Source organism: Pimephales promelas, chromosome 23, assembly GCF_988280905.1.
Source record: "Pimephales promelas chromosome 23, fPimPro1.hap1.1, whole genome shotgun sequence".
NCBI classification, from domain to species: Eukaryota; Metazoa; Chordata; class Actinopteri; order Cypriniformes; family Leuciscidae; genus Pimephales; species Pimephales promelas.
The window spans coordinates 17,817,228-17,840,805 of record NC_142791.1 but is presented as its reverse complement, the minus strand read 5'-3'; the positions used below and the strand labels follow the sequence as shown (position 1 = coordinate 17,840,805).

Genomic DNA, 23,578 nt, shown 5'->3' with positions numbered 1-23,578 from the left:
CTTGTTTTTAGCACCTTCCTTCACAATAGCTGCGAGTAAAGTAGTCAATAGCTGCTATTCATCAAAGACCTTGTTTAACTGTTATACTGTCTATATAATAAAGTACACAACCAAGCAATGACAAAACAATTAAGTCAGACTGTAACATTGACTAACCTGTCGAGGAGAAAGCAGGCAACTTCAGCGTCTCTTCTGAAATCTTTCTGCTGCATTAGCTATTTCCACGGTTGAAAACGCTATCCCGATATTTAAGGCCATTGCACACTGAGTACAAAATTTTCGTATGCGTATTTTCCTGTACGTCAGCCTAAAAATTCGTCACGCATAGAAACCTGGCACACCGAGTCCGTTGCGTATTTATTAAACCTTTGCGGGAAAAAACGCAAAAATACCAAATGGATTCGTCAAGCAGTGAGGATGATTTTTGCCCTCTCTCATATTGAAAAGAGAAGAAATAGAAAATATCCATCCAATCCTGAAATTGCGCCGAGAGGAAGGAGTTCATTATCAAGAAGTTGCGAATTTATCCTGAGCGATTCAAAATTTACCTCAGAATGTCAGCGGGACAGTTTGATGCTTTGCTAGCGATTCTGGAGCCACATATTAAAAACAAGACCACCAATTTCCGTGAACCAATCGATTCTGAACGGAGACTGGCAGTGTGTCTGGTATGGACCAGGTATGGACCAGGTATGGACACACACACACCCGCGCGCGGCCCTGTGGAAGCGCTGGGCAGACAGAACAGCTAGGCTGTTATTGTGTATGTATTGTGTATATTGTGCCCAAATAATACATTAGTTATCGAATAGGCTGCTCAATCACACCTTATTCGATCCTAAATTTCAATCTGATTGAAAGGGGAGGTTTATTAATTTCATAATCCAATATAGAGAAGAGAACATAAACACTTGATCGAATTGAAAACCGAAACTGAAAGCACGCATAATGTTCAATGATTTGAGGACGAGCTCCCCCGGCCCTGAATTGTCAAAAGATCTCTCAAAATGCTGGCTCTGGATGCGAAAAACGCAGAAAATCGAACCATATCCGATTAATTTTATGACGGAAAAATGAATGGCCTTGTTTTTTGCAATCTCCGGTCACGTTTCCTTTTTCGTTCAAGTCTGGCCTTTTTTTGCGAGGAGGATGCATTCTCCTGTGACTCGGCATATGGTCCGCAACAAATAATAGAGCAAAAGAGCAATCAGCAATCATAGGAGTGCAATGCAGCCGTTTAAACTTGCAGGGAATGCGCCTCTCAATGTGACGTGACGATGGCTCTGAGTCTGAACGAAAACGCGTTGTGGAAAAGCGTTTGGCTGGTGGTACTTTTTGACCCTCTCTGCTATTATAGTTTTCAAGATGGCGGAACGGACATGGAAGCCTCCGTGAACCTACCCGTCCCATGTACATAAAGATAATAAATTCTTCATTTACGAGGATAAGTCAGATAATTTGCAGAGGTATTTGTACACCATTGAGGACATATTTATGAATAAAAATATTGATTTCAGATAATAAAATACCTAAAAATCTACACAGAGTCCCTTTAATGTTTTTATGATGACTTTGTGAAAGGTTAACTAAACAGCATCTGCCTTGTTCCTACTGGCCAGTATTTGGCATTTCATTCTTTCATATTTCATTCTTAAACATCTGCTATTATGCTATTGTTTTTGATAGTGTTATGCATTTCTTACAGATTCTTACACGACACGATGATCATTACGTTTGCATCTTCCTAAAAGCAATTACAGTTTGTCTACAGCCTGAGCTTTTTTTTTTATTAATGCCGACAGAACAATGTTGCCAGATATTGCTACGAAAAACAAGCAAAAACTAACAAAAATAAAGAAATTATATAAAAATCTGAAATAAGTTCAAAGCTTGTGTTTTGGAAATAAGATTAATATATGAAGAGTTCAGATGCAAAAGCCTCTAAATGCCATTTGAAATTTTCTTCTAAAATGACCATTTTTATCAAACTTGTATATTTAAGTTCAGTAATTTCACTTAAATGACAATTAATAGGTAATCTTCATTGCCATTTAAGTGAAATCACTGAACTTAAATATACAAGCTTGATAAAAATGATCATTTTAGAAGAAAATTTCAAATGGCACTTAGAGGCTTTTGCATCTGAACTCTTCATATTATGAACCACTTTAATAACTTCCTAAAGTGTAACATTAATCCAAAAAACAAGTCCAGATACTGTCACCTTTCCATTATGTGGATCTGACAACACGGGATCTGGCACCCGCGCCCTCACTCACAACGCGCTCAAGCTCACTCAAGCCCAGTTCACTGCGCTATAGCTTTCTCGCAGCAAAATTGCAAACACTCACATGAGGTGGTTAAAACGGCTAATTAATCATTCAGAGAGCTTGAAATTAAATTTTTTTAATGTGTAGCCTACCGTAACTACGTTTTTTAATTCTCACACACACACACACACAAGGGTTACCGGACGTCCGTTTCCCGGTGCTGAAAAGGAGCCTATAGCAAAATAATCACAGCTTGTATCAATATTTTTTATGCAGTTATGAGAGAGTTTTTAGCGCGGAACTTCGTGCGATTTCTTCGGAATTCAGCAGGTCGTAAAATCGTGTCGTACATCACTGCCTCCGTACGATTTTTGGATAAACTCACTCGTACAGTGTGCCTGGACACACGATCTTCTGACCATCAGAATTCGTACCGTGTACGCCCGTCTTTAAATGAACTACTTCTAGTCGACTAGAAATCTAGGACTCATTTTGAGGAATGAATGAACAAACAAACCTCTGTTCAGTGTGCCGCTGTGCTGGATTGTGTAGAACGCTCATTGAATTTGGGGATTTATCGCGTTTAGGCTAAAAACAGGTTTGGCGCTTATCGTGGTTTGGAAAGAAACTGCATCTTGCAGTACATTTAAAACAAGGAAATGTAGCGATTTGGCATGAAACGATGGGAGCAGTGAGTGAGTTCTGTACACAGCAGAATGACACAACAAACTCATTTTGCTTTTTGGAAAAGAGCTCTTCATTATTTATATATATATATATATATATATATATATATATATATATGTATATAATAATTTAAAGGGATAGTTCACTTTGAAATGATGTTTTAGCTTACCTCAAGGGGATCCAAGATGTAGGTGTCCTTGTTTCCACAGCATTTTCAATTTTGACATTTTTTAGTCAAACCGTTGTCTGTCAGTCATACACTGGAGGTGAAGGGGGTCCTCAATCGGTTCACCTCAAAGAGCATGCACAGAGAAGTCAAAATTAAACATGATTTAATGACTCATACATGCAAGTACACATTGATGGCCTAAGACACGAAACGAGCGGTTTGTGTGAGAAAACGAACAGTATATCGTTTTACCTGTTGTAATCATAGCCATGACAAAATGATCTGACGGCACGGGCGCTTCGGTCTGCGCATGCGCTGGAAGTGATCGCTTGCGCGCCTACGTCACTCTTTGTTTATACAGAGATTTCGGAAGTTTTACCTTTCACTAAACATATTTAGATATACAGGAAACCGCAGTGGAAGACGATTTCGGTATATCTAAATATGTTTAGTAAAAGGTAAAACTTCCGAAATCTCCGTGTAAATATTGAGTGACGTCACACTCAACGATCACTTCCGGCGTAATATTGAACTGATTCAGTTCGGTTCAGTTGGACATTGCACAACTGATTCAGATCACTTGGACGTCACTGTGATTACACGAGGTTAAAGCGATATAAAAACTGTTCGTTTTCTCACAAAAAAACGCTCGTTTCGTGTCTTAGGCCATCAATGTGTACTTACATTTAAATCATGTTTAATCATGAGTCATTAAATCATGTTTAATTTTGACTTCTCTGTGTATGCTCTTTAAAGTGGACCCCCTTTGCCTCCAGTGTATGACTGATAGACAACAACAGTTTGACTGAAAAATTTCAAAATTAAAAATACTGTGGAAACAAAGACACCTACATTTTGGATGCCCTTGAGGTAAGCTAAAACAAAACATAACACATTTCAAAGTGAACTATCCCTTTAAGACTTTAAGGATCCGCAGGAACCCTGTAAATTTATGGGTTAGTTGCATATAAAACCCAGGAAGTATCTCGTACACCCATTCGAATCGCTTTTGTAAGCATTAAACTTCCTGATTTTTGAAAGACAATATCTCTGCTTACGTTGAACTTTCAGCGCAGCAAATTTGCAGATACTGTTCATGCAGGGTTAACCTGAATGGCGTGAATGGCAGGGAAGTGGAGTAACGAACACCATGGGTGTGGCACATCCACATTGCACTGATACAATCATCTATTTTAAAGTTAAAATGGATTGCAAAATTTATCTCTATACAACTTACCATAATGGCTTTTGGAGTATTGCTGCCGCTCACTTCCACGGAAATATCATCATATTTATCAAAATTAATGCCTGTGGCAAATTGTGCAAATATGGAGCTCTCCTCTTCTGGAGGAGGGGGCGGCACATAGACCACCTTAGGTCCTGCAACACAGACAAATGGGACGTTACTCAATTTGGATATGAAACAAGCCTGCAGCAATAACTTTAGATCCTACGCAGCCCATTTCAAAATTTTAAAATCCATGTTAACATGTCACATTCATACTATGCATGCTATTATGTTCCCAAATAATTGCTGGAATATTGTAACCAAGTACTGTAGCTCAGCAGCATTTTATTTAAACTAATATGATAAACTACTAAATTATATTTGATACACTTTTAAATAATTTTGTCATCAATAACGTACATTTTAGAAAATATTGTCAAAATAATGGCAGGATATGCTATCCAGTATAATAAAGATTGCCATATACATTTACAGATTACATTCTGGTAATATGACTTTCTCCAAGTCCTAACCCATAAAGTATTCATCCATGCGGTTTCAACATCAGAAGACTTGCTTATGGTGAAGACAAACAGTTTTGCATAATAAAAAATATGGACCTTGAATTCACTGTCTTAAACGGCCTATAAAACCTTTGGTTGCGCAATGAAAAACCTCTTGTTGTATCATTTATTTTAAGAAAACCTAAATCTAAAAAAAATTCCCAAATACTTTTCCAGATTTGGAAAAAATCTGATTTCATACAGCAAAAAAAAAAAAAAGCTTTGTTTTGCACTCAATGTAAATATGACCCACCTGCATTTTCACCAGCTTCTTGATCTGTGTTGTCTGATGTTGAGACTGGGCAATCAGAGAAAGGGCAAGAAAACCAGCAAGTTAAAGCAGCAGTCTATTACATACTAGTTACTAGGGCTGCACAATATATCAAAATATTGCAAATGTATGTATCGGATATGAATCTCTCAACAGCTTGCAATAACTTGGGTCATGAACAAAAGACAAAGAAAAAAAAAATCACTTGCTGCTCTTGGCTGAATAACTTCTAGCTTTAATAAGAATCAGTATATATTTAACTCATACAGTAAAGACTAAGCAGTGTTTTATTATTCAGTTTGGGTTTAATAACCCTAATGTAGGCCTTCCCTAATTGAAACCCTAACCCCATGCTTTACACCGGTGTTGAACACTTCTCATTCTACAGTAAAACACTGATGTGCACTTTCAGAAGTTATAGGGATGTTTTTGTAAAAGAATGTGAAACACGTCGGTTATCTAAATTTTACATAAGATAATGCTTAAAGTCTGTAAAATAAACTTAAATTATCATATCGCATTATTTAATGAGTTATCGCATTTTTCTTCAATATCGTGGAGCCCTGCTAGTTCCTATAAATGCAGTAATTACCCTTGGAGAACACTTCCTCGTTCTGGCCTCTGAAACCTAAACCGAGCCATTGAAGAGAGAATTCAGTTAAAGCACAGAAGAACCACTTGTTAAAATCCCTCAAGCACCACATAAATAGATTAATTTAACATCACCTCCTCTTCCGAAGCCTCTTTTCCCCGTCTCTTCATCGCCACCTTAAGAGCAAGAGATAAATATTACAATTCGATTGTGACCGGTCAAAGGCAGCTGCGGTCATACACATGTATACCTACTAACTGCATGATTTACCATTGCTCCAGCCAATCAACCTCCAACATGACAGGAGACAGACATGAAACTAGCAGAGCTATCTTCTCTCTCTCAACTACAATTTAAATTAATTATTTCCAAAAACTAACCATCACTAAAACCCCCACGGAAACCACCTCGGCCTCTTCCTCGGCCTTCACCTCCTTTCCACCCTGCAACACAGATGGACTCCATGAAACACACAAGGCATGACAACATGTCTGTTATTCAAAAGAAAGAAATATTACCTCCGTCGTTGCCATTTTCACAACCATCTGGAAGATAAAGAGGATTATGTAAAAATTCTAATGCAATTGTACATGCATTCATTCAGAGATGAATATTTAAATATCACCTTTCCCAAAGCCTCTTCTTTCGGTCTCTTCATTACCACCTTAAGAATGACAGATTAAAATTAACTTGTGTATTTAAGAACTCAACTGTGATTGGTCAAAGTAAGTGTTTTCGGTCAAATGCGTATGAGCAGTAAATTTAATTCACCATTGCCCCAGGCAACCAACTTCCTGCATGCATAGCAGTGCATATTTCAAGGCAGACACTTTTGGCCATTTTCTCACATAAAATTACAATTAAAATTACTTTATTCCAACAACCCACCATCACGGAAACCACCTCGAGACCCCCCACGGAAGCCACCGCGACCTCTTCCTCGGCTCTCACCTCCTTTCCACCCTGCAACACACAGATGGGCTTCAGGAAACTAAACACTAGACTCATTAAACATGCCTTTTTATTCGAAAGATAAATATTACCCTCTTCGTTGCCATTTTCATCAGTTTCTGAAAAACAAAGCAAGAGCATTATGTAAAATTTCACACAGCTTTAAATATTGCCTCCAAGTGTCTGTAGATGCTCAAGCCACCACACACAACTTGTTCAGCGAGGCTGCTGTGTATGCAAGTGAAGCTTGAATGTTTAAAGCCTTATTCAGACGGGATTAGCTTTACAAGTAATGTAATTTTACCACAGGACGTCTGTAATATTAATGGCCAATTTGCTCGGGATAAGATCTCAGTAAAACTCGATTTGCACATCGCCGTTGTCCTCCTGTCCTCATGAGTGTGTTACACTGCTTCCTGATATCACGTGCGCAAACAAAAGCAATATTTATATAAGCATTTAAACAGTTATGACCATTTTTTTGCAAAGCCAATCTAGCGCTCTGCAAACCACTGTCTGATCACGTGCCTCCATGAGCCCCAGTGCGCAAGAGACCGTGTCTGCACGAAAGCGACAGTGCATGAAAGAGATGAAGAGCACGCTCGAAAGATAGTGTCTGCGCGTGAACAATACCGAGTGTGTGTGTGCAAGAGAGACCGAGTGAAAGACAATGTAAATGTAAAATAGTGCCCTGTTGAAGTTTTGCTACATTTTATTTGTTTACTTTATTTTTATTTATTCCTTAAGGCAGGGGTCTCAAACTCAAATTAACTGGGGGCCGCTGGAGATAGAGTCTGGGTCAGGCCGGGCCGCATATTCCAAAAAAAAAAAAAATGTATTTAAGTATTCCAAAAATGGAACAACTGACATTAACGTTTCTTCTGAACTGTTCCTCTGAATTTGAACATTCCTTTCTGTAGACGATTGGTTCTTCATGAGGTGACCTTTTGACAGTTGAAGTTAATTTTAACTTTTTTTAAAGTTAAACTCTTTTTCTTATACACAACATCTTTGTGATGATAGTCATATTTGCTTTTTATTTTCTTTATACAACACTATTTTATTGAATGTTTTTTTTTTCCCGAAAGGCACATTTCCTTTTATTATACTTAGAAAAACAATTACTGCTTTTGAAAATTTGATATGTGCAAATTACTGACTTTGCACATATCAAAGCAAACCTTCTTATCAACCTGTTGGACCAAGTTCATTACATGAACTAGTTCAAAGTTCAGTTCACAAATTTTAAAATGAACTAGTTCAGTTCATATTTCAAAAATGAGCTAGTTAGTTCTTTTTTTCCACATGTTGCTGCGAGCTTCTTTTTTATTATTAGGCTATTATTATTATTGCCACAGAACATACAACAACCACAGATAACAATCATTTTATCGATGGGCAAAGTTTGCACAAACATAAGATTTTCCCATCCTCACCGACCTCATAAAACCCTTTTAAATGATCTTACGACGCCTCCTCGCTCCTCCGTTCACAGACACTTGAATGAACGAGTTCACTAACGTTCATCAGGCAATAATACAGTAGGCTACGTTCAGTTCACGTTCGCCCAAAATATGAACGAGTTAATTGAACGCGTTCAGACACAACACATATTACAAGCTCAAAATGATTATTCTCACATTGTTTTAGAGCAGCAGGGGTATCCAACACGTCATAAACTATCAGTTAGCTGTGGCCTGATTTGGTGGTGGTAGCTCGCCTGTTCACATATCGCGCTCACATATTTTGCACGCTCAAGTACGTTTCAGATGTAGGCGCGCATCAAGCACCCAGCGCGCTCATAATTGAAGCGACGCGCTCATTTTTTCCAGGCGCAGTATATTTGTACTTTGTGGTTGTCTATGACAACTGACAACAAACCCTCCGTAAGCTGTCACGAGACTATATATGGTAGCCCATAACGGATAAAAATAATAATTAAAAAAAAAAACGCGGCAAACGCAACGGCGGGCCGCACTAACATTACATTTTAATATCAAGTAGGGGGCCACAAAATATCATCCCGCGGGCCGCAAATGGCCCGCGAGTTTGAGACCTCTGCCTTAAGGAGATGCACTGAATTTTGGTGAATAAGAGGACCTATTTTATTTTTATGCACATAGTTGTACATTAGCAGGAATGTAGCACAATATGGATGTGAAAGTATAGTTATAATTAGCCTATGTGAAAAAATTAGTTTTGGTTAAAATCAAAAAATAAATCAGAGATAATTAATCTTGATCTCAATATGGATCAAATTAATCGTGATTATCATTTTGGCCCAAATCGTGCAGCCCTAATTTACGTGCATATTTACAGCAGGTCTATTCGTATGAGATGAGCATCACCTGAGGTCATTCTTCCGGACCTTTTTACTAAAAGTCCCCATAATCTTTACTGAGAAAATCTAAAATCACTGAGAATCTCTGGTAATTTTTTATTGATGAGGAGGATCAGAGATGAATGTAAGATCACCTGATTTAAAGGTGTTCCTGAAGCCACCTCTCCCTCCTCGGGATCCTCCCCTGCCTCCTAAAAACAACAGATAAGCAACAGTTACAGCAGTCACACTACACAAGCACAAAAAACTCCAGATTTAAACTCCATAAATGTAACAATCTACAGTTCTTTTAAAATACCGGACCATTATTTTTAAAGATGTAGTTTTGCACATCCCTAACCATGTTTCCTGGACAGGCATAGTTATAATAAACTAGGAAACGATAATCATGTGTAGTGTTTGGGAGCACTGGGTCAGATAAGGAACAGTGTTGAGAAACATTACAAATTACAGTATGAATTTAGATCCTCACCTCTGCCTCTGAATCCATCACCAGAATTTGATCTCCACGAGTCACCATCTAGAAACACAACGGCTTAAGTTAGACGGGCTCTGATCTAAATCCTTTCAAACATCATGGTTCCACAATATAATTAATTACACAAGTTATTGCTTCTAATGTTTGTAAAAACACAGGGCTCCAGACCAAAATAGTTGGCAAAAGGAAATTGGACCCAAAAGGTTCAAATCTCAGAGTTGCTTGATCAATATGGTTGTTTAGAACAGCCGATTATAATTTAGATCTAATTTGACGCCTTCACTCTAGTGATACTGATTGTATTTGCATCTACAGTGCATTCAGAAAGTATTCAAACTTTTTGTTGCTTCTTCACTAAAATACCCGACACAAGTGCTCAGACCCTTAACAGTACTCTGTCGAGGCTGTAATCACTGCCAAAGAGCTTCATGGGTTTTCAGCTATGATGCAAGTTTTGCACATCAAGATTTAGCACTTTTCTGTGATACTCTCAGATATAGAGCATTTGCAACAGATGTAGCAACATTTATTCTGTATTTTGATGGGCATTAAAGTATAAAATTATTTTAAAATAAATGTAGGACATTGCACTCCCAAATGGAAGCAGAAGAGTATGAGCGGGTTTAACTCGAACTAAAGGATTGAACAAGTCTCGCAACCATCACCAGAGAAGTCTGAAGTTAAAACCTGAAGCGCATGTACAGATGAATCTTTTATTTCACAATAAGATCCATTACATGCATTTGGAATATAGGGTGAATTTTCTGAACACTTTTTATATGCACTGAATAATTAAATACTGTTTAAAAACATTTCTGCTCGTTTGTGAAGGTTGATTTTAGAATTAGTTAGATCACAAACAAACATTTGATATTAATATTTAATAATTTACTATTACCATTTGAGTATTATTATTAATTGCAACATGCATGTAATGAACGGGAAAAATAGCAGCTTTAGTTTTTCAGATTAATATGCATGAGACCCAAATGTAGGGTGCTTGCTGTTTGGCTGCCTGTTTTTGATCCTGTCAGTAACATGTTTGTCCCAATTAGGACTAAAAATAATTCATTTTAGTGCGCATGTTGCATTAAGGTGTGGTCTGGAGACCTGCAGAGATTTCTTTCAAGATTCTAGAGCAGATTCATACGAACAACCTTATCAGATGGAAAAAGGAAAACAAACCTTCATTGTTTTTCTCATTTCCTGCACTTCCTACAAATAAAAAGCAAGAACAATAAACATATCTGCCAATACTCTGAGGGATTAAGCTGATGTGGTGCATGTACAGAACGTGGTTAATGAGCATATTACAAAAAAAGTTCCCATCCATGGTTCTAGTCTACAGCTGTGAAAACTCAAAGCTATGCTAAAGTAACTTCTGGCAATCACTCCTGCGATCCGTAAATGCACAATCATTTACACTTGAGTATTAATACAAATAAATTTTGTACAAAATGAATCCACCTGTGTAGAAGCTCTTGAACCCTCCACCAGTACTACTGGAGCCCAGACCTGCAAGTGAAGAGAAATAAAAAAAAAAAATCAATGTCAAAACATCCTTGAGGCTTAACCCATAAGAACCCGGACCAATTTCCCCCAGGACAATTATGGGGCATATCCACCTTATTCTGCTCTAAACAATGAGCGCCGCCATGACGACGACTCCGGTTGTCAACTTCTGGTTCTAGCCTGGTCTATGCTTTTTTGCCATGCGTTTTAGATTGTCTCATCCCCACATCGCTAAACTAAATTGAAAAAACATTCATCAAATGTGATCTGATCACATTATTTTTTATTAAATCACAGATAAAAACAAAAAAATTCTCTTTTCTTCATAACTTCTAAAGGATATAGCTGATGCATGACAGCACGATCTCCCTAATCCAGCAAACATCCGACAGTTTCTATCACCCCGACTGCTGCAGAATAACTGGACTTTAAGGTTAGGCTGGTTAGCCCTTTACTGTCTACCTCTGCTTCCAAAGATGCATAGTCTATATACACTCACCGGCCACTTTATTAGGTACACCTGTCCAACTGCTCGTTAACACTTAATTTCTAAGCAGCCAATCACATGGCGGCAACTCAGTGCATTTAGGCATGTAGACATGGTCAAGACAATCTCCTGCAGTTCAAACCGAGCATCAGTATGGGGAAGAAAGGTGATTTGAGTGACTTTGAACGTGGCATGATTGTTGGTGCCAGAAGGGCTGGTCTGAGTATTTCAGAAACTGCTAATCTACTGGGATTTTCACGCACAACCATCTCTAGGGTTTACAGAGAATGGTCCGAAAAAGAAAAAACATCCAGTGAGCGGCAGTTCTGTGGGCGGAAATGCCTTGTTCATGCCAGAGGTCAGAGGAGAATGCCCAGACTGGTTCGAGCTGATAGAAGGGCAACAGTGACTCAAATAACCACCCGTTACAACCAAGGTGGGCAGAAATGCATCTCTGAACGCACAGTACGTCGAACTTTGAGGCAGATGGGCTACAGCAGCAGAAGACCACACCGGGTGCCACTCCTTTCAGCTAAGAACAGGAAACTGAGGCTACAATTTGCACAAGCTCATCGAAATTGGACAATAGAAGATTGGAAAAACGTTGCCTGGTCTGATGAGTCTCGATTTCTGCTGCAACATTCGGATGGTAGGGTCAGAATTTGGCGTCTACAAGGATCCATCCTGCCTTGTATCAACGGTTCAGGCTGGTGGTGGTGGTGTCATGGTGTGGGGAATATTTTCTTGGCACTCTTTGGGCCCCTTGGTACCAATTGAGCATCGTTGCAACGCCACAGCCTACCTGAGTATTGTTGCGGACCATGTCCATCCCTTTATGACCACAATGTACCCAACTTCTGATGGCTACTTTCAGCAGGATAATGCGCCATGTCATAAAGCTGGAATCATCTCAGACTGGTTTCTTGAACATGACAATGAGTTCGCTGTACTCAAATGGCCTCCACAGTCACCAGATCTCAATCCAATAGAGCATCTTTGGGATGTGGTGGAACGGGAGATTCGCATCATGGATGTGCAGCCGACAAATCTGTGGCAACTGTGTGATGCCATCATGTCAATATGGACCAAACTCCCTGAGGAATGCTTCCAGCACCTTGTTGAATCTATGCCACGAAGAATTGAGGCAGTTCTGAAGGCAAAAGGGGGTCCAACCCGTTACTAGCATGGGGTACCTAATAAAGTGGCCGGTGAGTGTATTTCTCAGGCCTGTGACGTTAGGCATAACGTTACGCCGAGTTTCATTCATGAGACCAAAGTCCAGTTTGCACGCTGTTGCCTCCGTCAGGATCATCAATTGCTATACACTTAAAACATGTCTCAATTTTTAGTAGCCTTGGCTATATCTAAAATAATTATCTTTTTCATTTTTGTTATATTGTTTTTGATTGAATGTATTTTACAACAATAAAAAGAGCAATATGTATTATTCACTAATCTAGTTTATAATAGCATTTGTCAGATTATGATCATATATTTTGGGGATTTGTTGTTTATCTTTATAATGAAGCTATCTGTATTACATAGATTGTGTTTAACACACACATTACAATGTAGAATACTGCTGTTTAAATTGTTTTAACTTTAAACCTGTTGGTAGCTAGCTAGCTTTTAAGAGCATATTGCAGGTAAAAAAAAATTGAAATTTATAGATAACCTTGTATGAAAATACCATATAAAAAGTAAATGCAGGATTTAAAATGTTTTAAAACAACATAAGGGCACTAATTTAGAAGATAAAGTGAGCGTTTCTTGGACTGCTAGTAAAAACGGCTTTTTTTTCAACATCGCGTCATTTGACGTCATATCAGGGAGCCTCAGCCTCGGCTCAGTGGAGAGCAGGCTGGTGTTCAGTGAGAGCGCTCGTCAGTCAGTGTGCTTTCGTTAGTTTTTGGAATTTAATTTATCATCGTCATGGTAAATTATTGTGTTTGTGGAGATATTGTGGAGAAAACTCCAGCCTGTCAGGACTTCAAGATCGAGTCCACAAGTTTCCATTACAATAAAAGTGACGGTGCTATATAGCCTATCTTTCGTTCCTGGTGCGGTTTGAGCAGGTGAAGAGACGGGATTTCTCTTCTGCATCGGCTCGGAAAACGCGGTCGTCTGTAGCGTTCACTTCAGATCAAATGACTATAGCATCCCGGCGATATGATGGAGTTCAACATCATGGTATGCCGAAGCAAGAATATTGATCGTCGTATACTACCAATGGCATCAAATAGTGGTATATAGGTAACTTAGTCATGTCATGCCCTAAATAGGACTTATAATTGAAAAACAAAATTGGTTGTTTAAATACTCAAATCTTTAATGTTCTGTTTATGTTATAACCTAGGTGAAAAATATGTATTAAAAATGTACCCGAGTATAGCCTATGCTTTTAGTATAGAAATATACTTAAGTAAAGTTTTTATACATTTAATAGTATATAAATCTACCCTAAACATACTAATGTCTGCTGGCCTGTTATAGGATCATAACAATCTGTACAATATTGTGAGCACAGTGTATATCGTTAGCGAACGTGTATAGCCTACTATAAGCACGTCTCTCACCTAAAAGGCACCTGTCCTGTTCTCCACTGGTTCTCCTCACATCACAGCTCAATTTTTCTCTGACCATTCTGTCTGACATTATCCTGGCCTGTCCCTGATCTCTTTAGCATAGCAGGCTCATAACTTTATGGCTTGATCCGTCATACGAGTATTTTCTCAGCGTCCGAAATGTCATGCGATTCATTGTTTTCCTGTTGTGTGAATCGACGGCTCTCCCGCTCATTGCGTCACGCCCGCCACACCCATTTTCAGACGCGGAAATAAAATTCTCTCACAAAAACGACTGCAGAAGCTTCTGTAGCGTGTTTATACGTATATTTTAAAGAAAATCTAGTTCCTACATTGTTTTTCTATGCATTGACTCGTTGGGTCCTCTAACCTGCAATATGCCCTTTAAGTACTGAAGTACTTGTATTTTCTTTTTATATATATATATATATAGTGTTTGAATTAAGGGTGGCAATCTTTCATAATCAACTGTTGTTGCTGACTATATACTGGAGGTATATTTTAAAGGGCTAATTGAGGAAATTGCTATATTTTTTATTAGTTTAAAAATAAAATAAAAATATCGGATTAATATCGGTATCGGCAAAAGCCAAAACTGTGGCATCGGTATCGGTATCGGAAGTGAAAAAGTGGTATCGGGACATCCCTAATTTTGGCCAATATTTGCTTGGTTTTTAACCTCTATTTGAAAGCTAAAATGTAAAAGAAATGATAATTTCTTAACATCGACAAACTTTCTCAACAAAAACATTTTATCCTCTCTAAAAAGGTCCTGAAACATGTATTTTTGGTTTGTTTGTTTTTTGTTGACGGACAAAGACAAATGGACATAACCTAATTCACAAAAAAGGAGAAAAAAGAACTTTAAATGATTTAATTTTTATATATAAGATTTATTATATTTTATTTAATTTAACTCCTAACAATAACGTATTTCACTAGTAAATTGCTGTTGAACGACAAAAACCACCATCAGATGAGAAAACTATATTTTACAAAAACTTTAAATGCATCACAACGCACCATCTGTCTGTCTGTTCTTCATCCCACTGTTGGACCTTTTAGTCTATAGTGAAATACAATCACACTTTATACTGTTAAGCATTTTAACCATGTTTAATCCAGCTACTAACTAAGGGTCAGTGTTGTGCCTGAAAGGGTTCAATGAACGATAGTTCATGAACGCGTTCATATTTAGGTCTGCTGCTCACTCGGCTGGAAAATGAGTCTAGCAGCAGCGTGCGTCAAACACGTGTTCCACGACAACACTAGGCTGCCCACAGATGCGCCTGCCTAATAATCGGCTTGATATAGTTGGATATTGGCTGATTCCGATTATGTAAAAAAAAAAATGCCAAAAATAGTCTGATTAATCGGTCTACCTCTATTTTTTCCCCACAACATTCACAATTATAACTTTTTTGGGAAGAAAATTTTTTTTTTCAGAAGATAGATGTTGGGTAAACACTCACATCTAACTTACCCACATCACAAAAGATTGCCTAAAGCGTGAGCGCGCACGACAACGACGATATTCAAATGTTCAGGGTTATTTTTATTGTAAAAAAAAATAAGTTACTAAACCTGTTGGGATGACAACACTTTATTCTAACCTAATTGTATATGTGATACCATATAGGCATGTGATAGGAAAATTTGATAGTCACACGTTTCCCACAGGATTTTGTGAAACTATGGTTCGGTGTTCCTCTGTCCCTCAAGGGGCTTTTAAAATGTTGTTTACATATCTATGTAATCTTTTTAATGTGCTTTAAGACAAACCATGTGAAAATTCATAAATCGACAGAATTGACGAGTATTTTCTGCTTACAACTGCAGTGAACCAAAGACAGTCTCAAAAACACGGCTAAATCGCCAGTGTTTCTGACGTCACAAACTACCTTGTAACCAATCAGATCAACGTGCTGGCGGGCTTTAGCATATCATTAAGTATGACTTCTCTGAAGCAAGCGAGTTTCAAGAGAATTTTTTTCTGATGATATGAAAAATCATGTAATGGCGGAGGTTTCTGTAACATTAGCATCACAGTATTAGCTGTTTGATAACAGTCAAGCAAAAGGCTAGTTTTCTTAATTACCGTTAAGTTTCGGACTTTGTAGAGAGCAATGCATAAAACACATTACCATTCTGATACTGTGTGGATCTCTGAGCAGGTTTGAGTGAGTTGAGGCAGGGGCTTTGTGCCCTTTATATTGTAACACTTACATACTAAACATGTATGGCACAATATGAAACTCTGCACAGAATGTTAAAAACAAAACAACAAAAAAAACACCTACCAAATCCTGATTTTGAGGACACAACAGGGCTCTGAAGAAGGACAAAAAAAAATAACATTAACAACTTGCCTACATGACAGCTAATGATGTTCTATTGGGTTTGAGTGAGTTAAAAGCAGGAAACCTGTATAGTTATTTACTGTAGCTCAGACTAGACAGCAAAAAATATTATCAATAAGTTATGACGTCTTTACATTGCTTTAACTCATTAAAATAAGCAATTTACTCAAGACTCAACCCAAAAGGGATAGTTCACCCAAAAATGAAACTGTCCCCATGATTTACTCACCCTCAGGTCATCCTAGTTGTATATGACATTCTTCTTTCAGAAAAATACAATCGGAATTATATTATAAAATACCCTGGTACTTCCTAGCTTTATAATGGCAGTGAATGTCCGACCATTTATGTGTTGAAATTCATCAAAGAGCATCTTCTGTCCATGATAGAAGTGCATCTGTCCATGATAAAAGTGCTCCACACAGCTCCAGGGGTTAATAAAGGCCTTCTGAAGTGAAGCAATGTGTTCATCGATTTACGGTAAAAGAGTAACCTCCTGACCCGACGCATGACGTAAAGAGCAAAACAAAACACCAGTAACAAATTAGATATCTAAAACAAGATTTAAAAAAAAAAAAAAATGTGGGAGGAGTACGAGTTTGTAGCCCAGCCCTGGTTTTTAATACCGCGAGAGGAGAATTACGCTAGCTATACATTTATGTTACCAGTTACTCTTGTGGTGTAGGCCATCTGCCAGAAGCTCGTTATTTTAGCCGATAAAGTTTTAAATATGGATATTTATCTTACATGAACACATTGCTTCATTTCAGAAGGCCTTTATTAAGCCCCTCCTCTGTGTGGATGACTTATCATGGACGGATGCCCTTTTATCATGAACTTCAAAACAGAAACGGCAATTCACTGCCATTATAAAGCTTGGAAGATTCATGATATTTTTTTTAAATATAACTCTGATTGTGTTTGTCTGAAAGAAGAATGTCATATACACCTAGGATGGCTTGAGGGTGAGTAAATCATTGGGGTTAACTTCATTTTTGGGTGAACTATCTTTTTAAGTTGAAATGTCAAGAGTGCACTAGTCCCGCCATAGGGTGTACTTGTAGTGCTCATCAGGTTTTAGAGTATAACTTTGTGTTATACAGTATAACTGTTTTTACTTTTATTCATTTCCAGGATATGAATGTGATTTCAACAACTCAACTTAACTCTTTTACTAGTTAAAAATGTTAAATTCTAAATTTAAAGAAATAGATTTCTACTTGTAACAGTGGCTTTTTTTATATCAGGAATTACATTTCCACTAGTAAAAATTGTATTTCTTGATATCAACAATGACATCATCAATCCCAGAAATACAAATTGATACAAAGAATTGAATTTCAACCAGTAAAAACTATCATTCTTGATTTCTGTAATTGTATTTTCACTAGTTAAATTTCACCATAGGTTGCCATTAAAATTCAATTGTTGATTTCAAACTTTAGAAATCAACCAAAGAAAATTACAATTTCTCAGAACAGAAATACAATTCTTACTACTGCAAATAGCATTTTACATATATTAGGGCTGTCAAACGATTAATCGCATCCAAAATAAAAGTTTGTGTTTACGTAATATGTGCGTGCACTGTGTACAATTATTATACATGTATAAATACACACACATGCTTGTATATATTTAAGAAATATTTTTATGCATATACAGTATATACTTTTATATAAAATGCATATTATATTTTATATACAAATATAAAACATTTTTCTTAAATATAAATGCATGTGTGCGTATTTATATATATATATATATATATATATATATATATATATATATATATATACACACAAAATAATTATACACAGTGCACCCACACATATTATGTAAACACAAACTTTTATTTTGGATGCGATTAATCGCTGGACAGCCCTAATATATATCGATAATTAGTTTCTAGTACAAATATAAATATTCCTGACATCAAGAACTTAATTTGTTACTCGTCAAAATGTTGAAATACATTTACAGATATCAAGAATTGACATGTTACTTTTTTATATTTCAGATATCTGAAAATGTATCGACATTATCAATTACTAGGAGAGTAACTTAGTTTCAGGTATCTAAAATGGCAGTGTACGTCAGCGTGGATAAAAGTGCTGCCAAACACGAAAATGTAAAAAACGTATAAACTCCTGCTGCCAAAACTTAAATTGCAATCAGCTCACTCATTCACAATATATACATGTTATATTTGACATATGAAAAAACAATGACTAATGTTCGCAATGCTGAAGTAACAAGTACGTTAGCGGAGAGCACGTGGCTTTGCACTCATCTTGGTCTGGTGAGGAAGAGTGTGGTCGACTTTACCTGATCTTCCTCCCAGTCATCCATGTTGAGCAGCTTCGGCTGAAAGAAGACGATTCAGATCTGTGAAAAAGAGTAAAATGTGAACACCGTGTAGCTACTACTTTAGGAACCAATAACCTAGGCTAACATTTTAGGCCTATAACGTTATTCAAATTCAAAGCCGTCACTAGAGTTCCTGGTTCAACGACAACTAAGTTACCGTAAAAACGCTGTGATATCTAACAAAAGCAGCAGACAGTATAGTTTAAATGTGTTATCACCGTAATAAACCTTCATTTAAATGCTAATAATTAAACATAGACACGCTAATCAAAATGACTGACATTAATTGAATCGCGGCAGAAACTAGCATCTCGTCAATTAAAGGTTCACTTTGAATCTAACAACTCAACTTTCTCATAAATTCGCGTTGATACAAACATTTTAATACCTAAATAATTTTACTGTCGTTTATAAAAGTAAAACAGCATACATTTATCCGAAGAGCTAGTGGCACGTGCGGCTGGAGTCGATCGGGACGCTGGCGAAAGACCGGGCAGAAGTGACGCATCTACTTGTGGGCGGGAAACTAGAACGCGCTGCGATTTGCGCGTTTGAACAGATTCTTTTAATGAATCCAGGTGAACGATTCACTCATTCGTTTGAATGTTTTTCTACAACTTGAAGTTATTGTTCTTCTGAATCGATGGCCCAAATGACTCTGAGTCATAATTCTTTCATTGTCCTGAATCAACTTGCGGCGTTTAATACGGTTTTTTTTTATTAATTAACTCAATTATAATCAACTAAAGAAATGTAAAATTTAAAATAGTAATTGATTATATGTTTTTTATGGTCACCTGTCTGGATGGTTGGTGGTACAGACACAGGTACACCTCAAGTCGCCCTAATTATTATTTAAGTAATTACAAAAGTGTTAACACCAATATAACAGATTGTTAGACAAGGTTTAGTGCTGTTAAACACTGAAGACACTGTACATTTCTCCTGTTATTTCAATGGCCCTTCCAACACTAATTACCATTAGGAGAGTGATGATGTGTGTTTTTCCAACAAGAGATCATGAAACCTGACATTAATAAAATGCATTACACTGGAGGTAAAGAGAAAGACACATGATGAGTTCATCTCTAGCTTAGCTTTTCCACACGCTGAGATAAATATTTGGAAGGAAATTCTAAAACATTATGTGTACTTACTCCCATTTTTTTGTTTTTGTTTGTTAATATATTTGTGCACTTTTGGGACTGTTATGGACACTGTAAATAAACATTCTTGCACTGAGGTGCTACTGTGGCTGCGCCATCATTACTCCAGTAGCATGCCTCATCATCAGTTACAATCCCAATATACAAAGAGTAAAAGTAACACTGAAGCAGTGTTGCAGTTAATTAAATCAATAAATCAATGAGTGATATTTGACCATTCGTGACAACAACTGCGCCTTAGAAGATATCTCTTCATATTTTACCAGGGGATTCTTAAACAACTCTAAAAACATCATTATCATGCTCATTTATTACTGTAGAAACCAGCTTGGCTTTAAAAGTTGGTTGAAAATAACCATTTGTCAGAGTCCTTGATTAGCGTTCCCTTAAGTGAACTTGGCCCTTGACTTTTCTTACTTCAGGAGTTAGCATTAAGCTTTCTATTAGTAGAAAACCTGCAGTATTTACAAATTAACGTGCTTTCCTCATATCCCCCTGAGACGATAGATTTATATATTTTTTTTTCATCATTTTGCGTCATCGGAGGATTTTTTGGCCAGAGGCTAAAGACTGAAGACTACTGTCTGTCCTGCATGTTCTCAACCCGCCCATAAAAGGTGGGGATCTCACTCACAGAATGTAGGCTACACATAGTGTCAGCCATCTTTTTTGGAAGCTAAGCTAGCAGGCTCTTGTTATGGAGAAAGTGGAGTAGTAGGGGTTACCATCCTCTTATTTCCGAACATGTCCGGCCGTCGATGTCCGGGATTCAGCTTTTGGTTTCTGCCGTCGCCATTCATTGTTTACATGCACACTTTTAGTTTCGATCTAACTTAATTTATTCCATTGGGTAATCTTTACATGAACACTAATGATCGGTTGATGCGTTTTAACATTGATAAGAAAATTCTTACTGGTAGGCGACAGGGCAGCGAAGCAAGTGCATTCTGGGAAATGTTGTCATGTAATAATCCCCAATGTAATAATCCCTGTTATTGAACAAACTGCCCTCCCCCCTTTGTTTGCATATCTCCAAAGGTTTTTGTTTTGCAAACCACACAGGCTTTTGATATGTGTACAGATCCACATTTTGACGAATGTACTATGTGCATGTAAAATGTATCACTGTACATTATTCACCATGTTCTGTGAAGATTAAGAAAATGTCATGAACCACAGTTATTTTGTCTCTTGAATTGAGGAGAAGAGGATCTGGATGCATCTCTTTTCTTGTATTAATAAGAATCAAAAAGATTTTATTTATTTATTTTATTTAACCTTTATTTAAGCACGTATAGAGATCACTTTCTCAGTTGAAACGGTGACCTGGCCAAGATAAAGCAGGGGGTGCATGACATACAAATAATTTCACATAAATTATACTAATTACACTTTAAATAGACAAGAAATAAAATTTTAAACTAAAATGCAACATTTTCTGAACAATAGAATAGACAAAGTCAGTACATACTGTAAACAATTAATGGAGCACAATCTATAATAAAGCATAAAATTATTGTCTAAAAGGTAACAAGACAACTACATAAGTAGTAAATGATACTGGCATTATTGCACAGGATTTATAACACATTAGATAATGTACAGAACAGTGCAAACATGGTACCAAAGGACAAGAGCACTAGAGCAGGGGTAGGGCTCTGATAGTCGATTCTTAAAAGAAATGAGAGAGATGGTGTTCTCAAGTTTCAGAGTCTTTTGTAACTCATTCCAGTTGGATGCAGCTGCAAACTTGTCACAGTCTTCGTCTGCACCATCCTGTCTGCGTCTCCAGCACTACACTTCCCAGGATCCTCTTGTCTCCACACCTGAACTCACTCCCTCATCAGCCTCCCGTTCAGCGTCCTGTATTCATCTGTTTCACCTGTTTTCACCTCGTTTAGGTTGATTCCTGTGTGTATTTAGTTCCTTCCCATTCAGTCTGTCCTTGTCGGTCAATGTTGATGTTACCCTTCCGTGTTGTGAGTGTTTCCTGCCTGTACCCGTGCCTGTTGGCTATTCTGAGTTAAATTAAAGTGTTTGCATTGGAGCATTCGCCTCTTGTTCTCCTTCTTCTGCCTACACTCCACCGGCACCGTGACAGATTGACCGACCCAAAAGAAAAAAAAGAAGAAGAAAAAATGGACATTCCCGCCGTGGCTCTTCTTTGCCTTGATCAAGAAGACCGTTCCCTGGAATCCCATACTAGGGATTTTCTGGAGTTGGCGTGCCTCACTCACTATTCTGACCGCTCGCTGAGTGAGTTCTACATCGCCAGCCTCAGCGAGCGGTCCCGGGCACGCCTCCCAGGGAACGGTCCAGAAGTTTTCGCCGCCTGTGTGGAGTGGGTGCTGGTGTGCTGTGAGTCTCCATTCACGGTGGAGGAAGTCACCAGCACCCCTCCAAAGCTCGAGCTCTCCTCTCCGCTGGTTCCGCCCAGCCTCGCCGAGCCCGAGATTTCTTCGCTGGTTCCGTCCAGCCCCGTCCAGCCAGCCCCAGAGACCGTCCAGCCAGCCCCAGTGACCGTCCAGCCAGCCCCAGAGACCGTCCAGCCGGCCTCAGTGACCGTCCAGCCTGCGCCAGAGACCGTCCAGCCTGCGCCAGAGACCGTCCAGCCTGCGCCAGAGACCGTCCAGCCAGCGCCAGAGACCGTCCAGCCAGAGCCAGAGACCGTCCAGCCTGCGCCAGAGACCGTCCAGCCTGCGCCAGAGACCGTCCAGCCTGCGCCAGAGACCGTCCAGCCAGCGCCAGAGACCGTCCGGCCTGCGCCGGAGACCGTCCAGCCTGCGCCAGAGACCGTCCAGCCAGCGCCAGAGACCGTCCAGCCTGCGCCAGAGACCGTCCAGCCAGCGCCAGAGACCGTCCAGCCAGCGCCAGAGACCGTCCGGCCAGAGCCCGAGACCGTCCAGCCAGCGCCAGAGACCGTCCGGCCAGAGCCCGAGACCGTCCAGCCAGAGCCCGAGACCGTCCAGCCAGAGGCCGAGACCAGGATCCCACCCAGCCTCCCTCTCCCACCTCCTCCCGCGACGCAGCCGTCAGCCCTTCCGTCTGCCAGCTCCCCTGACCCAGCTGGGTCGTTGGATCCCCGGCCTTCGCCTCACACCTCCTCCATCTGGACACTTCCTCGGCCCCCGGTCCCATTGGCTCCCCCGTGGCTCCTACCTCCCTCAGCTCCTCCATGGCCCCTCAGTCCACCAGCTCGGCCAGGCTCCCTCGACCCTCCGGACTCCCTTCACTCCCTCGTCATCCTCCCTTCACCTTTGGACTTCCTTCCCTTGGCTCCGCCCCGTCATGTCACCCCCCCGGTTCAGTTGGACTCCTCACTCCCTCCAGTCACCCGTCAGCCCTCACGCACTCTGACCTCACCGTGTCCCTCTGTGCCCCTGTCGTCACTTCCGTCACCTGAGCCTGCGGTGTCACCATGGTCCCTCGGTCCCTCCTCAGCACCATATGTCATCGGTCCCTCTGCTTCACCCTGGTCTCCTCTCCCATCTGCTCCGCCCCTGTCAGTCGGCCCCCTGGTGTTGTCAGCCCCGATTCCATCGGCTCCA

At 39.2% G+C, this 23,578-nt stretch overlaps 1 protein-coding gene across 1 annotated transcript in view; it reads right to left on the bottom strand.

Moving 5' to 3' along the window:
* Positions 1–19,399, bottom strand: part of ddx4 (DEAD-box helicase 4) — a 28,226-nt gene extending 8,827 nt beyond the window's left edge. The window contains exons 1-16 of the mRNA XM_039677894.2: positions 19,295–19,399; positions 18,823–18,882; positions 16,435–16,465; positions 11,018–11,065; positions 10,736–10,765; positions 9,545–9,592; positions 9,207–9,263; positions 6,824–6,850; positions 6,669–6,743; positions 6,406–6,444; positions 6,299–6,325; positions 6,161–6,223; positions 5,915–5,956; positions 5,781–5,816; positions 5,171–5,215; positions 4,364–4,506 (exon numbers count right to left, since the gene is read on the bottom strand). Of these exons, the coding sequence (XP_039533828.2) occupies positions 4,364–4,506; positions 5,171–5,215; positions 5,781–5,816; positions 5,915–5,956; positions 6,161–6,223; positions 6,299–6,325; positions 6,406–6,444; positions 6,669–6,743; positions 6,824–6,850; positions 9,207–9,263; positions 9,545–9,592; positions 10,736–10,765; positions 11,018–11,065; positions 16,435–16,465; positions 18,823–18,846 (735 nt within the window). The 5' untranslated portion in view covers positions 18,847–18,882; positions 19,295–19,399. The remainder of the gene's footprint in view (positions 1–4,363; positions 4,507–5,170; positions 5,216–5,780; positions 5,817–5,914; positions 5,957–6,160; positions 6,224–6,298; positions 6,326–6,405; positions 6,445–6,668; positions 6,744–6,823; positions 6,851–9,206; positions 9,264–9,544; positions 9,593–10,735; positions 10,766–11,017; positions 11,066–16,434; positions 16,466–18,822; positions 18,883–19,294) is intronic.
* Positions 19,400–23,578: the final 4,179 nt, after the last annotated feature.